The sequence below is a fragment of the Pocillopora damicornis genome, chromosome 2 (genome assembly GCF_964200805.1).
Source record: "Pocillopora damicornis chromosome 2, jaPocDami1.2, whole genome shotgun sequence".
Taxonomy (NCBI): domain Eukaryota; kingdom Metazoa; phylum Cnidaria; class Anthozoa; order Scleractinia; family Pocilloporidae; genus Pocillopora; species Pocillopora damicornis.
The window spans coordinates 32,202,218-32,225,030 of NC_142671.1; the positions used below are offsets into that span (position 1 = coordinate 32,202,218).

Consider the following 22,813-nt stretch of genomic DNA (forward strand, 5'->3'; position numbering starts at 1 on the left):
AATCATTTCTAAGTTGTGATTAGGACCCGAAACTCCCTTCATCTATCCATCACTAAATGGCTCCATATCCTCCCCCGCACCATTCTTCGCTTATTTTTTGGTAAGTCAACTGACTTCCGTCGAAAGGTTTGACATATTCAATTCTTGCGCGGGGCTCAGCTGACAGACGAGTGTTGGTCAAAAATATAACGGTCTGTCTAGAAACTGATAGCTAAGAGCCGAGATAAGCATATTTTACTAATAGATGAAAGAGGGGCAGAAATTTAGACTGGGTACATAAGGTTTGCGCACATTTTGCGCAACCTAGGCGCTCGTATAAATATCCCGTCAAGGGCGATATGCAAGCAGTATTTACAGGCTTTCTGTATAAATCTTGTTATTGTTCGATCGTCGAAAACCTCTACTCTCTGAAATGATTAAGACCTCCCATTTTTTTCAAAACTAGGGAAAGGAAAGACAAACTTTGCGCTTCGGTAATTGCCTTCATTTAAAATTCTGATTGCTGTGCAATTAATTTTAATCTTCTAAAAGAAAAGAGAAAGAATTATTTGAAGAAAAGAGTGTACCCGTAAAAGGTCAGAATACAAGTGCGTTGCCATATCAACTGTTTCCTTTTTGCGAATGTGGGGGGGGGGGGGGGGGGGTATGGGACGTCCTTTCTTATTCTTTTTGCACGTGATGTCTCGATACAATTCAGTTGTTCAGTCTTGCGGTCCTTTTCAGCGGAGGAATTTAAAAGAGCTCTCATGATGTCTTAATCATTTGAAGTAGGCACCTATTTTTCATATTTCAATTTACCAGAAGATTACCAGAGTCATGACTTTCTTGGTCTCTAAGATTGATTATTTTCAAGTTTCCTACTACAATCACCTCGTGAGCGGTGATTACATGATTACAGCGAGATATGACGCAATCTTCGAGCAATCATTGCTTCAGAGAAACGAAGATAAGGGATGTAAAAACTTACAAATGTACCAGAATGATCTAGATTCCCTCTTCTCGCTTTGTTTAAAGGTTTGACAGATCGATCGATCTCTGTACTAAAAACTTAAAACTTAAAACAACCTTCGATATAGGGGGGTGCCTTTGAGGGGGAATAATTTCAGTGTACTCTAAAGGAATCCCCCCCGCACATTACCTCCCCCCCCCGAAAAAAAAGAAAAAATATCATGTCACAAAACCAGTCTATTTTTAATTCTGATTGAAACAATTTTCACACACAGCAACGGGATACAGGGTATTTGATCCATCAGTTCATCGTGGAAAAACTACTTAGAGGAGGAAAACGATCCTAGAGAGCAGCTCAAACTAAACAACAGCACGCTGTCTCGGAAGACAATGAGATCTCGTGCGCACAGAGCTTGCCAAGTCCGCTGGGAGTTGTGGGTAACAAAGGCACTTCAGCCAAAACACAACATGGCGGCTAGGAAACATTGACAGAGAAACTCGGAAGTCGGGATAATGCTCGCAGATGGGATTTATAGTTCGTCCCTCGCTCCTGGTTAAAAGATGGAACTATTCCAAGCTCAGGACAACTTCATCATTCTAAATGGACCTGATAGTTTGTGGTGTAACAGGCTTGACGGCCGCCTTCAGCCACGCTTTGGTAAGGCCTCGTTTTGACTGTCGACCGGTGTTTGGGCGAAACCTTTCCATGATCGATTGTTACTCGGTGTACCAAATACAAAAGTAATGTGAGTTTTATTTACCACAGGAGTTGATTTGGGCGAGGCCTGGTCATTGAAATGCCGTGGAATTGTGTATGGGGTCATTGGCAAAATACAATTTTTCCCAGGTAAATCTTTGATAAGGATTAAGCTACATTCATGTACAGCGCATTCCATATGCGTGTGGAGAAAATTAGTTCAACTTTTTAAAATTTCATTAACTTTACTTTTAAGACACGGCTGATACTAATATTTCACCGGTTTTTTGTTGTTTCTTGTGTCGATCTTGGACGATCTACTGGTGATAAGGTGGAGCAAGCATTTAGTACAAATTACCGGTTGGATTGAAATTGCCGGTAAAATATTTTCCGGCCTAAAAAGCTTACATCAAATATTTTTACATCAAAATTTTTCTCTATCGTTATTTTAATTATTATTGTTTCAGCGCTACAATGATTTATTTACCTTAATACAACTTTGCTGAAGTAGACAACTCCAGAAGGAGTTATGCTAAATAGTAGTTTTTTTTTTTCTGCTCACAATCAATTTGTTAGGAAGCTCATTAATCATCACAGAAGGCTAACAAAGCGTAGTGTTTATTTACAAACGGTTTTTGGAAATTCTATTAAGATGAACACATATAATTCGATATTTAGTCGAATTCTCTGCTTTTTCAAGTGTGTAGGAAATCGAAGTTGTTTGGTTTCTGAAATGATTCCATATTTATAAACTGCAAATCGAGAACTTGTTGGGATGCCATTCGATTCGTGATTCAAATAATAATTCCCATCTATTCGTGCATTTACTTTTTCCGGCGTTTGCACTCAAAGTATTTTGCGAGATTTTCTTCAGAAGATTGTGAAAATGCTTTCTTTGATCATTATTTCTGTCAAACGAGGCTTGATTGTGGTTTTTTTTTATTTTTAAGCCTAGATGTGAGCTGCACGCATATGTTCTGTTACACCGGAATTTCCAGACACCAGATGTTGATTTTTATTTTACTCAAAGGCTAACACGAATGAATAAAATCGTACAGTCTAATTAGATTCAGCAGCTTTCAATTTTATTCCATTTGTTGAACATTGACTTTTCTTTATGTTTGAAATTTTTTATAAAACATCCAGAAATTTACTAGATTTAGTCGGATTACATAATTATGTTATTTTCTGGGAAAAGTACTGGTACATTTCAATGAAGGTTGTTGTGTGACCGATTATCATTTGATTTTTAAATGTTTGGTCATCCTTGCCTTATTGATTGTGAAACATTCACAAAAAACACATATCTTAATATTACATCAAAATTCAAAGCATATAAAATATAAATGAATGGAATGTACCCAGTTTATCTATGTGTCTCACTCCTCAACCACCACTAATAATTTTTTTTGGCAATTCACACTGAGCATGTCAGACTTTTAATGATGTGTTTCTTAGTACTTACCTGATGGGAATTTCTCTTTTATTTCTTGACATTGCGAACTCTAAAAATTACAGATTTTTGATTGTTAAAGGTTTCATCAGCACACATGACTACATCTTCATGGTTAGATGAGGCATAATTAATTAATTTCTGTCATGACCTCGGTTATCTTTGTTTTCTCATTTCTGTATTTTCCTCCCTTTTTGTGTAGTGTATTTGAAATATTTAAATTATCTATTGGTGGTTACAGAGTGCTGAACTCCGTTTGATGTGATAACCTATAAAATCCACCACATGTAATTAATATCGCCACCTAAAATCCCTCAGGTGACTTGAAAATTCATCCAAGTCACTTCATGCTTTTAACATCAGGAGAACAGGCTTGAGTAAGTGAGATCTCCTGCATCTGATGCTGACTTAACCATTTTGGTTGTTCACTAGAGTCCTTTCATATTTATCTAACATAACAATGAAATTATGGGCTTGAAAATGTTTCTATTCCCTGGAACACACTCTTTCACGTGTACTGTTCACTGTCATTTGCACATCAATGTTTTATGGTGAGATATTTTTTCTGATGCCAGTAATTGTATCTGTACTGTACTGTGCTTCTATACTGCATAATTTTTTCTTTGCGTAATTTGGTAAATGTAGCATTTAACCTTTTAATGCCCAAGATCTCATTGGTGATTCTCCTTACTGTCTGCCATACAATTCTTATGATGCTAGTTCTGAGAATTTGGTACTGGATGAACTAGAAAATCCTCAAACATATTTTTCTTTATTCTCATCACTTGTCTGATTGATATTGTACTGATATTGTAAGGAGAAATTCTGTTTTGGTCACTCATGGGAGTTAAAGGGTTAAACCCTAAGACTTCATGCTTAAAACTGTTTCTAGTACTGTGTCATCACCATGTTCTCAAAATTACAGAAAGAATATTAAGTTCCCAATTAATGTATTCAGCCTTATTGATCAAAATTCAAGTTAAATGTGTTTATCTTGCTTTGATGGTCTTTAAGCATGGAATATTGAATGACTGTTTGCCATGAGATTTGAAATCCTAGGACTTGGCATTGAATTTACTGTGCTGTTACTTCAGCAGGATATTGATATCATTAACTATGTTTACTTTGGACTGAGTAATTCATTTTGTGGTTTTGCAATTACAGACTTGTACATACATGTACATGTCCCCAGTGCTGCAAGTCACCTGAAACTGCGAGGCTGTTTTGGATTAAGGGTCTATTGTTGTCATTTTTCTCCTCTTTAACCCTTTAACTCCCATGAGTGACCAAGAAAGAATTTCTCCTTACAATATCAATACAATATCAACCAGATAGGTGATGAGAATAAAGAAAAATATCAATTTGGGGATAATTAGTTGATCCAATACTAAATTCTCTGAACTAACATTATAAAAATTATACCGTTGACAGTGAGGAGAATTACAAATTTGATCTGGGAGTTAGAGGGTTAAAGTTAGTAAATTAAATCTTCACATTGAGCAATAAGATGCTCTTTATGCTGTTTTAGAAGGCTAGTATTAAAGATTTAATGAAACCCTGTTTTATTGGCCTTTTGCTGGGTTTTTACTTATAAGTACATTTTCCTTTTCATCAGCTAAGTGCTGTGTTAATAATTTATTGTCATTTCTTTTACATTTGTTACCAGTTGAATATGCAATGTCAATCAGTTTGTTGTGGTGGGGTTGAAGTTGGTTGAATTCGTTGAATAGTTATAAATTCATAATAATTATGCTAGATTGATATTTTAAAGAGTTTTTTAACCCCTTAACTCCCAAGATCTGCTTATTAATTCTCACCTCTAGCTACAACACAGTCATTTCCTTTTGAATAAGTTACAAGAATTTGGTGTTCAATCAAGATAACAACTTCTACCTGATACATTTGAATATTCTCATTACCAATTTGCTGGATTATAAGTACATGGATATTATAGGGAGAAGTTATTTGTGAATCACATCTGGGAGTTAAAGGGTTAAGTGCACTGACTTTAAACTACACAAGAAAAATGTAACATCTCACCGTGATTACTGTCGAGAGGGTTGAAATTCTTAAATGTTCTATTAATACATGTACACCTGTATTTCAAGCTCTAATTTACATTGAATATGGTATTTCATACAAATGGCTGATATTCTGCAGTTGATATTTCAACTTGTAATCCCTGGAAACAGGTTGCAATGACAATATCTGATTGTCATTAAGTTTTTCCCTTCAAGTTTGCATGTTTACTATTGAAGAGAGCTACAAAAGCATGTACTACCAACAACCATATTGCGGGCTGGTCAGCTTCTTGTCCAAATTGAATTTGAAATCAGTTCCATATTGATGTGACATAATTTTTTGGTGATTTATGCAGAATGTTGGTTAAACATTGGGGTAGTATTGGGTAAATTTTATTTGCTCTACATTTCTTGCCTTTCTGCATGTCTTTTTTCTTAGTACATGTATCTGCCCTAATTAATCTGTTGTATTTCATGGCATCAGGTGCTGATTGGAGACTGATAGTGATATCAAAGCAAACACATGTTGGTAACTTACCAGGGGGTCATGAAGTTTACAGAATTGACAGGATCGCAGCACTGACGTTATCTTCCAGTGAATCACCAGAATTTGATCTTGATGTAAGCACTACAGCATATAAATTTTTCAATACATAGTGTTCATGTTTAAAAAATATTGAAGGCGGTTGTGTTCATTTCAGTGACTCTGTATCATTTTGTTTTGGATTGGTTCATGTACCATTGGGTGCTCTCCACTGACAATTTTCAAATATTTGAGATTCTTATAGTACATGTATGTTCAGGGAGATAGCTGACCATTACTTTTATTGATATATTTATTCATTTAACCCTTAAATCCCCAGCAGTGATTAGTATCCAAGTTCTCCTTACAATATCACCCTTGAATGAAACATTAAGGTTCATGAGTATAAGTGAAACAATCTCGGTCTAAAATACCTCTTGATAGATTAATAGATTCTTCTTGTCAACAACTAAGGAAATGTTTAGAAAACAGTTTGGAGACTTGAACCTTTAACCTGTAAAAATGACTTGTATCTAATTTCTCCTTACAAATTATATCACCACTGAATCATGCATTGTCATGAGAATAAAGGAAATGATCATCAACAAAAGAAACTCTTGACTGTTAGACAAATTCTCCTTGTCAGTTCCTTAGTAAATATAGAGAGAACAGTATGGAGAATATGAATTCTGATCTTAGAATGTGAAGGATTAATATTGGTTGACCTAGCTTTTTAATGGTACAAAAATAAAGGATGTGTTCAACTGAAAAATGTTTCGGTAAAAGTGTACATTAGTAAAATTATCATACATCTGTGCATTTATAAAAGATTGCAATTGCAGAATTGTAAATTTTACTGTGATGCTTGGCAAGATAATAACTTCCCCTAAATGACAAACAAAAAACAAAAAAACAAGCAAAGAGACAGACATCTTTAATAAATTGAATATTGCCAGTCAACTAGCAACTACATGTACTTTGTATTCTCAAGCTTTAGTTGGTAAAGTTTCATGTTGATTTTTGTACATGATGTTTGTGTAATCTTGCTTCTTGCACATTATGTAAGTACATTAAGGAATCTTTTATTTATTACAGTTCTTTATTCTATGTTATTGTAGCCTTGTGAACAACATCAAAGTGGTGGCCGGGCGCGGAAAATAATAAGTGTTGGAGGAGGACTGGCAGGAACAGAAAAAGGACTGGGACAAACATGGAACAAACTGAAAACTGCAGCTTCAACTTTGAAAGAAAAGGTGAAAGGCTGTGTGGTCAAATGTTTTTTCAAACAAAAAAATGAATAAATGCATGTAAATAAAAAAAAGTCTGGTAAATAAATGAAGAAAACAATATGCATGTACATGTATTAATTAATTGTAGATAAGGACCCAGTTGTTTGAAGGCTGCTTAGGACAAACCCAAGGTTAAATTTTAATCTACGTTTCTGTATTCCTTCATTTAAAAGCCTTTTTAGGAAAATTTTTGCATTCTTTTAGGAGCATCCAATAATCATATTCTAGACATAAAGAATTTGACTAAATTTTCTATTAAAGCTTTCAGATCTGAAATCAGATCGCACACTAATACCCTTTAACTCTCAGATAAAAATTTAAATTCTCCTTAGTGTCAGCCATACAATCCTTACAATATTAGCTCAGAGAATTTAGTATTGGATCAACTACACAGTAATTGTCCTCAAATTTATATTTTCTTTATTCTCATCACTTATCTGGTTGATATTGTACTGATATTGTAAGGAGAAATTCTGTCTTGGTCACTCTTGAGAGTTAAAGGGGTAATCTTGTTTTAACAACTCAGCTAAGGCGTTTATAGGCTCTCAGGCTAGCTTAGACACATGATTTGATGAAGTATGATGTGAGCTGTACAGTGCATTTCAATTTTTTTTTTCTGTTTGGGTGTAAATATTTTTCATTCTTAATTATTTTTTTTTTTATCTCTGTTTGCTTAAGGGTTTGATATAAAATTTTAAAAAAATGTGCTAGGCAAAAAGAAATAAAACTCACAATGATGTGAAAAATTTAAAAAATGAAACAATTTGAGCCTGACTTGTAACATACATGTACTGTACAATTGTAACCTAAGATAGACTTTTCACTTATAGATGACTCAGTACATGAACATGTGCATATTTCTTATGATTAGTTGTCTGTCAAATTTTATTTACAGAACATCAAAGACAGGGACTTGAAAGACAAAGAGAAGTTAGAAAGAAGATTTGTTGAGGTAAGCAATTGTTGTGAGGAGTCATTATTAGGTTATTCTCCAATTGCATATTATGCATTCAGTTGCCACTGAAATGAAAGTGCATAGTTAACTGAATATCTTTAAAAAGAACAACTAACAAATTGAAACAAAAAGCAGAGCAAAGTACAGCATAGCTGACAAAGTGATAGACTTGACAGTGGAATGATAGTTGGAAAAAAATTAATTAATGTGCAAAATTGTGAAGTGTGAAGTGCAGTGAAGTTTTGCTGGTACATCTTAGAAACAACACGTGGGACAGACAACGTTAATGATTACATTATATTTATTTGGATTACACTGCATTGTATACAATGGTTACACAATGATGCATTATTATTAACCCAAACCATGTGTAGCAAAATTCTTGAATGTGACTGGTCATCAGCAGCCAAATTTGGGTGCCAATGGGATAGTGAGTGTATTAAAGCTAGCCTTAAGGACAGTGCAGTGTCTAAGAGTTGTGGGTTTATTTTCTCGCAAGCAAAAGTGATCGGTCGCGATAAGTTTAATTTGTGGGTTTGATGTGTTGATCAACTGGTTAAATGACTTTCTGTTATCAAATTCTGTCTGCAATCACTCACCTGGTAAACAAAATTGATTCTTGCTTCTTGGTTATCCAATTTTGTCTATCACTGGTTGTCAGAAGGGGTTATGAACAAGGGTTAAAATACTGATGTGCGCATAAATACGTGGAGGCACTTTAAAGAATAATATGTAACATTGTAGACATGCTTTCCCTCAGGTATCTTTATTGAGTTTTCTTTTGTTAAGGGAAAATTGTTTTTCATCATTATTAGGGTCAGTTTGGTCCTTTTTTTTTTCCTTTCTTGTCAAATTAGTTGGGTGAACAATTGGTGTGGTGCGGCTGTACAATTTAGTGCACTCCACTTGGTTTCATGGAAATTTTTACACAGTGTTGCTGTCACATGTCAATTAAATGAAATAATTTTCTCGTCGTCCAGGAGCTGCAGAAGATGTTCAATGACTCTGACTCCTTCTTTTACTCACCAACTGGGGACCTGACTAACACCCTACAGAGACAGTTCAGTGGAAAGTACAATGCGGCTGATCCAGTTTGGAAGAGGGTAAGCAACGTACACCCCTGTAAATGCACCCCAGTATGTGCCAAATTTATAGATGGATTGGTTATAACTACAAAACATGGTGTTCTTTGAGCATGTACATATCAGAGAATTCTGGTGCTGCTACAGTACCTGAAATTCTCAGACTGAATGTTGATGGCATGACCTGCAGTTTATAATTGATTCACACAAGGTGCAGTTAACAGTGTGTGGCTCATTCTTTAGATACAGTACACCATTCTCCTGCTTTTATCTCTCATCCTGAATGCAAATTGTGTGGACCATTTTTCTCAAGTAGGAGGCCATTTTTTTTACCTATACCCCATGTACACTTGTCGATGTTTTCATGTAAGTGCACGGAAAAAGCTCTTTTTGAATTGATTAATAATGAATAGACAGCATAAGTTTAGTGTATTCTTAAACTGTGAAGTCCTTAGCTGAGTGACTGCATCCATTACATTTGTTTAATTTTGCTATCATTAGTAATTTTTATATGGGAGATTATTTTTTTTGTATTTTTTTTAATGTATATTTTGTTAATATTCAGTTTGACAAGAGGTTTTTCTGGAACCACTTTATGGTAAAAGAACTTTTGACCAGTGAGGTGAGTAACAGTGTGTCGAGGCAATGTAGTTTGTTTTACCTATTTTGTATTTATTTATTTATTTATTTGTTTTATGGCACACGTGTGGTATAACTATTATGTATGCATTATCTCAGACACTCATTCTTGATTGGGCATGCATCAGTGAGACAGAAGCCTTTGTTGTACATCTCTAATAAGCTACACTGCTCTCAGGGCTGCCATCATAACTAAAAGCTGTGTTTATCTTTTGAATTACATATCAATCTTTGCATAACTGACTACAGTATTCTTAGTACATCTATTGATGATGAGAGAAACTTGAGATTATGTCTGTAATGAAGGCATTATTCACTGACGTCGGCTTTTAACAGATGGAATGTTCTTCTCTTTTTGTACAGGATCCTCTTGCCAGTAAGTGGGCGACCCCAATAATCCAAGGCTACTGTAAGATAGAGCACTGTATAAACACCTTCCAAGATGAGGATGCTGATGAAAATGACGAGAAGAAAACAGCGCCTTTCCCGCCGGAGGAGTTCCAGCTGGTACTGATATCCAGGAGGAGTATTCATCGAGCTGGTAAGGTCTTGTATGTATAGCTATGTTAGCTGTGAGCAGCATACACATATCAGTAACATATCAATATCACATTAGCATGTACATGTATGTACACCTTTGTACATTTGAGATGTGCACACTGTTACACTCCAAAGAGAATGATTCGTCTTGTTGTTTGTTGTGAGACAAGAGTCTCGTCTCAAGAGACAAGTGTCGTGTCGTTATGACTAGATGACAATAATTTACTTCGTGAGAATCACCGAGGTCACTAGTTTCAATTTACGTGTTCATTTCAATGTATCTCCTCGTTTACCTCTGAAAAATAGTTTTACGAAGGGGAGGCTAGAGTCCGACTCCGCAATATAAAAAAAACCCCAAAGACTCGACTCCGAAAAAGCAACAACAAGAGTACACAAAGTGTTAATCTCCGTTGCCAAGGTTAAAGACTGTGGACGTGATTGGCTTGAGTCAAACTTCAATAATTTCCTAAAGTGGTTATTAGTCATTTTTGTGCAAAAGTATTAAGTAAAGTCAGATGATATACCTGGTAAAAAATGAAACACATATATTAGAACACTGTACAACTGCCATGTTCCCGGCATTAATTTTGAACATATAATTTAAGTGTGTTAACCCTTTCCTAATGATGAAACACGAAATTCTCAAGACTGGGCGATTAGTAATGTGTAGTCATCATGAATGAAGGTGGTAAGTTCCTAAAGAAACTGTGGTGCTGCGTCGGTGGGAGAGTATAATAGGGTAATTTACTATTATCAACCGATCAGATTTGATGACGTAAATTGGCCACCGTAAGGAGTTTCAAAGCTGACGTTTCAAGGGTTAGCCTTTGGAAGGTTTCCTCTAATTCTCTTTGACGAAGGGCAAACGCTCGAAACGTCAGCTTTGAAACTCTTTACGGTGACCAATTTACGTTACCAGCAGGGCGTGAAATTGCGCCTAATACAGGCGCCAATGCGGGGGCTGTCCTGGTGTACCGGTACACGAGGGAATTCCTATTGTTTTCATAACCATACATGGAGTTATGACGCAGTTCGTTAATGTTTCCTTCTTTTGTGTACCGGTACACGAGGATACAACCCCAATGCGACTAAATTTTTCACTTTGGCGACCAAATCCTGAAAGTTAGTCGCCAAATTGGCGACTACAACGTTTCATCATAACCTTACCAAGATATATAGTGAATTAAATAAAGTTGCAAAGATAAATCCGCGGCAAACTTCCTCGTTTAGTTTGTTTCCAAAACGTAGCACATGTATCTCGATCGATAACTAAACGCCATCTTGGATTTAGATGAGCCTGAAGGTTGTATATCATACATCCTAGTGTCCACTTTGTAGCACGTCAAAGATCTTTTCCCTAACTTAATTTTGGAGGGTCTATCTAGAACGCTGACAGCGTAAAGAAAGATTTTGTTTGTCTTTGAAAATGGCGACCAACTTTTTTTGAATTGGCTACCACTTTGAAGAATTCAGGAGCCAAGTGGCTATCAGAAAAAAAAATTTAATTTCACGCCCTGTATCAACTCAGTTGATGATACTAAATTACCCTCTGTCGTTATTAGCTCAGTTTACGATTCTAAATTACCCTGTATCAGTTGGGAGAATTAACCTCAGATCTTGTAAGTGGAAGAGTTCTGTCACTTACTGATTTAAGGTGGAACCAAAGCAATCCCAGAGTACTTCCGACAGTCAAGTGAAAGTTGCTTTGAGTGCAAACCACTTTTGTCACTGATTCTACTTCTGCGCTTTTTTTTCGTTCCAGGGACTCGTTACAGGAGACGTGGTGTGGATGATAATGGAGATGTTGCAAATTTTGTCGAAACAGAACAGGTTTGAGAATTATACGCTTATCGGCCCGTCACGTTGTCCGACTGTGTCGATTTCATAGCTTTGTCAAATGTATATTTTCTAGCTGTTCACAGTCTTAGAATGTTATTGTTTTTTTTTTCTTTTTTTTTTTTCTGACGTAGTGTTTTTGTTCTACAGATAATTTGCACTTCAACCCACAATGTATCATTTGCACAAGTGAGGGGCTCTGTACCCGTGTACTGGAGTCAACCGGGTTACAAATACCGACCACCACCAAGATTAGACAGAGGTACACAGGAGAAACTTATGGTGTTGAATCGCAAAGACACTCGAGACGGGCATGTACACGCGTAGAATTGGAAAAAAAAATTATGAAGTTATTTTCGTCAGGGTGCAGTCACTTCCGGTGTCAATTGAAACGCTACGGCTGTACACTTGTAGTCTTCATAGAATAATGAGGTGAACTAATCGTAGCAGAGTGTAGTGCTTCTAACGAGACTTCCATCATTTATCCGGTTACGAGCAGGGATATGTTTCAAGTAAAGAAAGACCTTTAAAACGGGACTGTTTTTCGCTGTGTTGTTAAAATGTTTCCAAATCGGCGTTTTGGTGGCCAAATTGTTCCCACAAGTGATTGAAATAAAAATGTCTCAACTCTACTTGGGACTCGTGTGAAAATTTTAATTTATTACTTTGACTTCTTAAGGGACATTACAATAAAACGTCAACTACTCTCTCTATATTGAAACCTTTTTAGGCGGAAGTTTTAGGCGGCCTTTTCGGTTAAAATTTGTACACAACACCATGCCCTGAACATATCTGTTAACACAATAGTCTTTTGTTTCGTTTTTTCGTTTGTTTGATATATGGACATCCTTCTACCACGCAGATGAAGGGGAGACTCAGTTCGCCTTTAGAAAGCATTTTGATCATCAATTGGAACTTTATAAGAGTGTGGTAAGTAGAGCTTTGTATCTCAACAACAATTTTCTGGTTCACTTTTAAACAGACCGAAACACTTTAGATGACCTCTTACTTGGTCCGTAGCCTGTGGAACAGGTGTCGTTCTCTATTTCGCATTTCCCAGACAATCAAAGGCAAGCGAAAGCTCAAAGAAAGTAGTCTTGTCTTGCCTCTCTCGCTCGCCTGGCCATGGTCTCCGCTAACCTGAATAACGTAAAAAAGAAAATGACGCCTCGTATGCTGCATATGTTTTGTATTGCTTGCGAGTTATCGTGCTGTTATCAATTATGTGCTATTTCCTATCAGGCGGTTATAAATTTAGTGGATCAATCAGGAAGGGAAAAGGTAAGAGATAGCGATTGTAAATCACGCTTTGATTAAATGAATAGATACTTACTGTGATAAACATATTAAATTGTTGAATTGAAGAATAAATAACACGCACTGAAGAAAAAAAATATGAATTGCAGAGGAATTAGATTCCGCCCAGTTTTAAATGAAGTGAAATCCTCTGAAGAAGGGCTAACGCTCAAACCGTCAGCTTTAGAAACTCTCTACGGTGGCTAATTTACATTATCAACTCAGTTGTTAAAACCGAATTATCTTGTAATACACCCACAGAAGCGGCAAATCAGTTTCTTTCGACATTTACCGCTTTTTTCCATTTAAAGCCAAATAATATGTTGTTTGTACTTAGTAAAAGAAGCCCTTAATTTATTTTTTCTGTGTCACACGTTATTGCGAGAGGTTTGCTGTGTAACTTAAATTATCTCAATGCTTTTACCAGATAATAAGTGATGTCTTCATGGACAACATCTTGGCCTACAACAGTCCTTTCCTCACCTACATTACTTTTGATTTTCATGAGTATTGGTAAGTTATTTTGCGCTTAATTCCTTCATTTCTTTTGTAAAGAACAAAATTTCCTCACGAGGGAAGATACTCCAGAAATCAGATGACTCTTACTTCCGTCTCAATAAGGTGATAACTAGAGTTTACTGTCAAGGGCGTTCTGAACTATCCTTCAAGATTCGTATCACAGTGATGATTGAATTTGACAAAATGCTGTTAAAGTTAACTTAAAATGCTTTTCTGCTTTTTGTCGCAGTCGTGGAATGAAATTCGAGAACGTGTCAGTTTTGGTGGAGAGCATTCTAGAAGTTATTAAGGAAGTGAGATACTGCTGGTATGGCAAACGGTTTTTCATAACGTCTTCATTAATCCTCGAAGAATTTTAAGCTTTATTCATAGTTGATATATAAGTGCTCCTGTGTCCATTTGGAACACTATATATACCGAGGCAAATTCTCTTACAAGAACTCTGATTAATAAATTAGAAAATCTCTATTGGTGGAAGGCAAATCAGGGGGCCATAAATTTTGCGACGCGCAGCAGAAGGGTTTTTCTTGGAGTGTTCGAGACACCGATCCAATTAAGTGGCAGAAAGTCTAAGACCTTCATATTTCAAACCCGATGCCATTAACCAAGCGGACATACTTGAATTAATCTGGGATCTCGAGGCCTGTGGTTGAATTTCAGTCATATACACGATGGCCCTAGTCTACTTAGGGAGAAGAAGAAACCCATGCAAGTCCATTTCTGTCGTTGTGTGTCTTGGGCCAATAGTAAACAGGAAATGATAAAGTAACTTACTGGTGAAAAACCAAAGAAGTATCTTTACCGTTCCTCTCTCCGCCCATGCACGTTGAATTGATGTCATTATTGACAAATTTATCTGTTTACTTCGGATAAAAGCAGTTTATTTCCTTCATGGTACGTTTTTTGAAGATTCTTTGCTCTTGTTTGGAAGGACTGATGATAAGGGAATCATCTGTGACCAGAGAGGTGTGTTTCGTGTCAACTGTATGGATTGTCTCGACCGGACGAATGTTGTGCAAGCAGCTCTAGCACGGTATATAATGGAACAACAGGTAAGTGGTAAAACAGGTGTACAGGTGTGGCTAGATTTAGTACTTTAGAAATGGCTGGTGTTGTAAAATAAAGAAAACGCTAGCCTCCAGGAAACGAGATTGTTAAGAGATGTGGGGTAACCTATTCTAACTGAACAATAATACTTCTTTCCTTCGTTATTTGTTCCTTCCTTCCTCCCTCCTTTCCTCAGTCCTCTTGGTCATTCGTTTCTTCGTTCCTCGTCTCTACGTGGCTCCTTCGGCCCGTAATTTCCTTCTTCCGTCCTTGCGCCTGTGCCTCCATGCCTCTATCACCCCCGGTTTTGCCGTCTCTTCCTCTCTCCGTCCATGCCTTCTTACTTCTGGGCGTTGGTACGTCCATTTGTTACACCGACCCTCTGTCCTCTCCCCCTTTGGTTCGTCCGTCTGTTACCGGTCTGTCCGTCCATGTATCCGTTCGTCCGTCATCTTGTCTCTTCACCCTTTCGGACGTTACCCCGTCCCTCTGTCCCTCAGTCCCTTTGTCGTTGTTTGTTCATTTTTTCGTTCTTCCGTTTGTTTGTTGGCCTGTTCGGCCGTTTGTAGTGAACATATTTCTTTTCAACTCAGCTGAAAAAGTTGGGCAAACAGCTTCCAGACCAAATCCTTCCCTCTTCTATAAGGACGGCTTTTCAGGAGATGTGGGCCAGTAATGGAGATGCAATCAGTCGACAATACGCTGGCACTGCGGCAATGAAGGTATACTGTTTGTTTTTGTTTGTTTGATTGTTTGCTTGTTTTTTTGCTTTTATTGGTACAACCGGCAAAAACCGTTCTTGTTGGGGAAGACACAAGGTGCATGTTTTGCACGCCAAAAATAAGAAATATAAACCAAATACGAATGAGTAAGGAAGAATGGAGAACATAAAATTGCAACTGATTGGATATGCCACACTTAAAGGGCCGGTTATTTACGCGGGGTCTCACCCAAACCGCGGTTTTACGCAAACAGTGGGCATCAGGGATTCTCTATAAGAAGGTTGATATAATTAAATACAAGTCCTTACACAATTAGCTTCAGTAAATCTTCAGAATAAAGATTCGGCTAAATTGAAGATGGCTTAGGACAGGGTTTTGTGAAACAACGAATATTTGAATAGTTGACCATTTAAAAGGTTTATATCAACAAGCCACGACCATTGAAGCTCCCTTAACTATGGCGCAGAGTAAGGACACCCCATCTTTTTTTCCATACCTCTAGGGAGACTTCACAAGGACAGGCGAGAGAAGGTTTACTGGTGTAATGAAAGATGGATACAACTCTGCCAACAGGTTTGCTTAACTAGATTATTATATATGTCGTTAGCTTACAATATGACTGTAAGGAATGATCGGGTTTGCGCAATTTTTAGTGTACTTACAGAATTGCGATTCAAATGTGTCTGTTTTTCCCTTTAGATATTACCTGAACAGATTTAAGGCTGCTTATAGGCAGACCTTAATTGGTACGTATTGTAACTCACTCATCAATATTTAGAGAGCATCCATAACTCATAAGAGCGTCCAAAGGGACATCGTGTTACGCTATCATGACATCTGCTTACTTGTGGAGTCTAGACTGTTTATGGGAGTTCCTCTTGCAGAGTTAATGTTACAAGAAGGTGGAAAACTGATCAACACTTGCCAGCATGTATTAAAAAAATTATCTTTCTTCTCGATCTCCGCCGAGGAGCGCTGGCATGTTTTGAGTTTAGAGCTGAGTACTTGTAGAATTAAAATTCCGCCTTTTCCTTTATATCAACTTTTTTTTTTTTTTTAAATTTTATAAATCTTATTTTTATTCTTATCCTCATTTAGATGTAATGCTTGGAAACCCAGTCACAGAGGACATAGCAGCTTTGATAGCGGCCATGAACAAAGGACCTGAGGAAGAGCAGTGGACAATGGAGAGAGAGGAGTGTGTTGCACAGCTGATACAGCATTGTAACCAGTTACTTCTGACTGATGAAGAGGAGTGTATATGTGGCTGGGCGTTAGTTGATCCCTTCAACAGGTGAATGGCAAACTACGGTGACTGATAAAAGCGTCGACCCTGGAGCAATTTTGATTTGAGACTCGAAAATAATCGGGGATAGTGTTCGGTTTTGAGGTGCCTCGTTGTGTACTTGATGTAAAAATTTGGACCACTTTCTTTAAAACGCAAATGTAAAGGTAAAGCTTATCCAGACTTTGTCACTCGGTTTGTTTGTTTTTTCCTTTTCTTTCTCCTTTCTCATCTTCTAACTGACAACATGTCTATTCTCGTCACCATTACAGCTAAGCTGCTTGTCAGTCAGTCTCTCTTTTTAGTAATGGAGTTTAGATAAATATAACCAGAAAAACGTGACAAAACAGGGAGAGTGTTTGTCTGTTTAACTCTTTTTAAGATTTTTGAGCAAACTAAGTATTCCCTTTTTGTCGGTTTTAGCACGGATAGTGAAGTCACGCAAGATCAGGACGTTATTCTTTTACTTACATACCACGCCTATTACGTTGCTAGGTAAGCGCCGTTTTTGTTGTTCGATTGATTGTCTTAGAGGAGTGACACGTTCTGTAGGAAGTAATTCTTCATTTATTTTTTATTATTATTTATTTTTTTTCAATTTGCAGCTATGACGATGAAGCCGAGAGAATAACCCAGTATGAACGCATTGCCCTTGAAGACTTAGAAAAAATCGAGATTGGTGAGGAATTTACGCATTCGCGAACCTACAATCGGCGACAAAATTTGTGACACATTAACCTTTTTCCACTCCCTATTACTTCCTTTTTCATCTCTGTTTTCCTTGGTAAGGTAGTCTATTCACCCCCTCCCCCTCAAAATTTTGGTGTCTTCTGTCATCTTTTAGCTTCAAACAGGAAACGTTAAATGAGGGAAGAGGTTCTTGTCGACTATTTTGAGCGTGATATAAACAGTACTGTTATTTGACGCATAAAAGCAATTGTTTAAAGACAATGTGTCTGTGTATGCTAAGATAACTCTAAAACTAAAGTCAACACAAACCTCGGGGGAAAAAAAAAAGATATCGAAGAAAAAAGGAAACAGATAGATTTTAAGCTAACGTTACATAAAGTTAAGTACCGATAAGAACATCTGAGAACCCTTGCCTCGTGGGCGCTGCTCCGCAACACCTGCCTGCAAAAATACCATGACTGTCATAAATGTAAGACCAGAATTTTCTTTACATTAGAGGGGCTTCCGCTTTAGGCTTTGTTCATCTTATAAAATTACGCTTCACAATCACTCCGGTAGCTTACAATCATTATTTTATAGGGTTCGAGGCAGCTGTCAAGTCCAAACACCTTTTCATTCGAATACATCGGCGGCATCAGGGTACTTCAGGTTACTTTCATACTCTTCGGACCATACAGCACCGTACGGCGGAAGACGCCAGAAGTAAGTGAGGTGTTGAAAATGTAGAAAACATGGATCTCTACTTTGCTGTCGCATTTACTAATAACTGTTAGATTTACAAAGATGACTCCGTTTCCCCTGTTAATGACAATACCCTTGACCGTAACGCTCGCTTGCGGCCATACAAACATGTTAGCTAAGGGAAAGCGAACACATGCGTTTGCTACAGCCCCCGCAGTCTCCCCCCCCTCCCCCCTTTCGGTCCATCTCTTCTGTTGCTGCTCGTCATGTCAAGTTAGACGCTTTCTCCTTGGCTTATGACGTTCAAAAACCAATAAACGGCTGCGAAAGAGACTATCCAAGTCTTTGCCTTGAGGGCACATCAAACAAATCAGACTCGAAACAGTCTACATCTGTATTTACGCGAGTGATTATACCTGTTTTTTTTTTTTCGTTCAGGTGTTTTACTTAGTATTGCGGACGCATTTGCCGCGGCACGAGCATCGTTAGATCTGGGATTAAAAGTTACTGAATGTCGATTAGACAGGTGAGTCATTTCCAGTGATCTCGTTCAAGCCTGTATGTGAAAAATCCATTTCACGTTCGCTATCATCTTGCATTTCGTGTTCCACGTTCTGTGACTCAAACCTTTCGAAGTTGAAGCTCATCGCCTTTGCGTGCCCAAACTTCGGAACACCAGTCCAGTTGGGTCTATTTCGTGTCTTCGTTTGTTCTTGACTACTTTTGTCGATATTCAGGAAAAAGACCAAGATTGCACCCGGTGTGATTCAAATTTCGTCCAAGTCTCGCTTAAGTACCTGGTCCAAACCATACATCAAGCCGAGAAGTAAATCATTTGTTCATGACAGTAAAGACGACTTTTCCCTCGCTTCCTTTCGCCGTACCAGACTTGGAAGTTTACCTACATCTTTCTCGGACTCGTGCCTTGCCAAGAGAGGACTAAATGACGTGGAAGAGTTTAACATTTCCAGTGCCAGTGCACCGCAGAGCTGTTCCAGCGGCTCGGGGAGTGAGGACGACGATAAAACGTCTGGAGAAACTGACCCTATGGATTATTATGACCCAGAGGTCAGTCTTGTTTTAAATTCTCAAAAAACACGCCGGCCAATGGGAGGACAAAAATATTATCTTAAATGGTAATCTACTCTGCATGGTGTTAAAAGTTTCATGCCTGAGGTCTGGCAGCGAAGTTCTTTCTCCCTATCCCGTTTTTTTTTAAATCCTAGATAACCAGGTAACAGACTACTTTTATCATTTTAATCATTCCAATCTTACACAATGTTGTATCTCGGTAAGGCCGAAATGTATTCCGACTGTAACGTTATCTCCTGCTTTCAAGTGATGAAAACAAACTGAAAAATTAGAAATACTGGCGTGTACGCTCTTGATGCATGATTAACCAAATATGTCGTAGCAAAACCAAAAGAAAAAAGGGAAATAAAACAAAGCATAGTAATTCAACTCTTTTACTTACAGGCTGAAGGTTCCTCTCAGAAGGAAGTTGCTGACCCGAAAATCAAAAGTGAGGTCGCTGAAAGTGAAGCGACGATATCGCCGACGAGTGAAAACGGAAGTTACCAAACAGAAAATGAAGACGAAGACGCATCGGCCAAAGGGGAAAGCTGTGAAACAGAGGTCTTGAATAATGAAGACAAATCATTAACGGAAGCCACGTTTTTTGTTGGTGACGACACAAAGAACGAAGAAGAAGAAGAGGTAGAAGAAGTAGAAGAAGAAGAAGCGCAGAGAGATGTAAGGCCAAATAGTCAAGGTGAGGAAGGAGGAAGCGTCTTCACAGAGAATCCTTTAGCAGGATTTGACGGTATCGTTGAGGGAGGAGCGAAAAGTGAGGGGTTTCACCTGACAGATGTGAAAGGAAATGATTTGACTGGTTTAGAAAGGGAGGAAATAATCGGTATAAAAGATCAGCTTGATCCAATTGAACAAGGTGAAATTACGAACGGTTATGTATCACAGGCCAATGATGAAGAGAATGACGATGCTAATGCATCAGCAGTGATAAGTGAAGGAAGTCATCCTTTGCAGGAGAAGGAATATGAATCTCTTGGACCGAGAACAATGGAAATAGCGAGTAGCAAGAACCAATTGATTCAAAATGAACCAAGTAAACTAACAAATGAATCTGAAGGTAAGGGAGAAGACTTTGTAGAACATGTCAACAGTTCCAAGAAAAGCGTCATTGGGCGAGAAGACGTGACTGAGTTAAAACAGGCTAATGGAGAGGTCCAAGCGGAAGGGTGCGAAGCTAACATTGAAGGACTCCAAGTCAGCTACCACGGCTCGGGGTCTCAGTTAAAATTCGGCCATAGCCACTCCAGCGTGGAGTTGGGAAGGATGGCGTCCACCGAAGGAGAGAGTAATGGCGAAAAGAGCCCGGAACGAAGGCGCATCGGGGCTCGGTTTCGGAATATTTCAGTTGGAAACCGCGTTCCGAAAATGAACATATTCGCCACTGCGCAGGCGCGAGGGCGGACTCTAATTCCTGAGCTGCGGAACAAGTTGTCGTCGTTTTCTCAGCAGGTTCGCTCACGGTCACCGCGGCTAAACCCCAAGCCCCGACAGAGCTCAGACAGTGAATCGAATAGTAATAAAAAACAAACAAGGAAGAAATGCCGCACTCGAATTATTGAATTATGATGTCAAGCGTAGCTTTTAATGGGCATATTTTAATTGGTAGAATTTTCATAATGTTCATTCCAAAAGGCACTGACGAAAGACCACAAATTATAAGATCTTGAATTGATACTCAAATTTTAACAACAATAATTTGCACATTCAGGATAATTTTATCATGAAAATAGTATATTGCAACTACAATGTTTTTCAATTGCTACAGTCTATCGTTTTTGTTTGTACAGAAATTTAATTTTTACCCTCATGCAACAGCGTCCTTGAATGAAGTTAGCTTGACCATAGTTAAGAGGATTCGTTGAAACATTGGATAGCTATTTAATTGCTGCAGTCGATTTTATTTTGCCTCCTTGTATGATAGTAACTGATATTGTACAATGTTAATGGTGGACATAAGAATTTAGTGGCTTTAACAGCGAGCTTTTATGGATTTTAGGAAATGATTCCAAAAGGTTGAATTTTTAATTGTAAAATATAAAAATTGTTTTTAAATAAAATTTGCGTTGGCATATAATTGTTTTAAATTTAGGGTAACTTCTGAAATTTTTTGTCGGGTAATTATTTTTCCTAAATAAGGTTAAATTCGAAAGGTTTCATCAATCATAATTTGAAATAATTAGCTATGTTTTACATTGTTTAAATTCACCTAGCAATTTTTCTTTTTAGTTGAAGATTATGTTAAAAAATTGCTGGTAGCATCTACATCTAGTTGAGAATCAAATAGATTTTTTTTCTTTGAAAGAAAATAGCTGCTGCTCTTTGTTACCAGAAAATAGGTTCCTAATAACAACAACACACTTAAGTTGCTGAACTGCGCTGGCGAAATAAAATTCAATAGAAAGCAACGCTGTTAAACGTAAAGGGGAAAATAAAATGTACAGGAACCTTTTTCACAAGATATTGTGCGTCTCTACTTCGTTCTCACGATATAATCTAATCATGAGCCTTAGAAGAGCGCTTCCGCCATATGCCCACTGAACGCAGATGATGCTGTGGCATTGGTTTGCATCTACAGTCGTGGTGTCCAGCGGATATCTTCAGGAGAACTCTGCGGAGGAGAAAGTCGTAGTAGGTACGATTATAGAGGCCTTCCCTTGGGGTTGTGTAAAGCGTTAGAAAGAAGAATGCTCATGTGCGAAAACCTCAAGCACAAGACGTTGTCACAGGAATATGTCTCGGACGTAGATTTTGCTAGTTGTACCCACAATTTGTCTCGGAGATACCTTTGAGAGCACTGTAAAAACAATGTTATTTGCAACAGTTTGGTATCCGCAGTTATGGCACCCAAGCCCGTGATATCGATAAACATCTTGCCTGCAGAACCCAGATGAACAAACGTAATAAGTGAACCATCTCATAGCTTCCCCTCCTGCTAATCCTTGAATCATTAATAAATGCCTGGAGCTTTTGAGACCTTTAGATAATTTTGTTTATTGAAGTCCTTCTTGTAAAAATTAGTAAAAATTTGCAGCCGACGGAATACACAGATAGAAATGCAATTTTCCAATGGAGAGGAGTGTGTTTTATTTTAGTTTACAATCGGCAAAGTAGCTAAGGGTAGAATCCCTGCTTCTGCGCTCGAGCTATAAAAACAACTGGTGCTGTTTGTTTGAATTGATGAAGTTTAATCCTCATCCTATTCAATCATCTCAAGGTTATTTATGCACCTGTTAACTAGATAAACTGCCAAGGTCTTGGAAAGGGTAGGTTGATATTACGACTAAAGCTTAAGCGAAGTCGATATCTTTTCATACTTAATGTTTTTTCGTTCATTTGTTTCCTTTTCGCTGTGCGATTTTTGTCTCTAAACGTTTTGATAATGTTCCAGGGACTACCATAGTTGCGTGACCCAGGAAGCCCGAGATAAGGGGATGAGAAAACCTTTATCGCTTGAAGTGCATTTAACGAAAACAAAAATGCTTTTAGCGTTTACTATCT

General features: G+C 37.8%; 1 protein-coding gene across 1 annotated transcript; it reads left to right on the forward strand.

Annotated features, from left to right (window-relative positions):
• The first annotated feature begins 1,381 nt into the window (after window positions 1-1,381).
• LOC113680418 (phosphatidylinositide 4-phosphatase SAC2-like) lies at window positions 1,382-21,773 on the forward strand. The gene is made up of 25 exons (XM_089197889.1): window positions 1,382-1,606; window positions 1,715-1,795; window positions 5,604-5,740; window positions 6,761-6,895; window positions 7,827-7,883; window positions 8,867-8,989; window positions 9,534-9,590; window positions 9,971-10,148; window positions 11,910-11,977; window positions 12,134-12,245; window positions 12,846-12,913; window positions 13,226-13,264; window positions 13,707-13,792; window positions 14,028-14,105; window positions 14,730-14,850; window positions 15,439-15,567; window positions 16,070-16,140; window positions 16,267-16,313; window positions 16,666-16,861; window positions 17,276-17,347; window positions 17,458-17,531; window positions 18,122-18,244; window positions 18,662-18,749; window positions 18,961-19,291; window positions 19,700-21,773. Exons 1-25 carry the CDS (start codon window positions 1,510-1,512, stop codon window positions 20,879-20,881), a joined length of 3,750 nt encoding a protein of 1,249 aa, XP_089054015.1. The 5' UTR covers window positions 1,382-1,509; the 3' UTR covers window positions 20,882-21,773.
• Window positions 21,774-22,813: the final 1,040 nt, after the last annotated feature.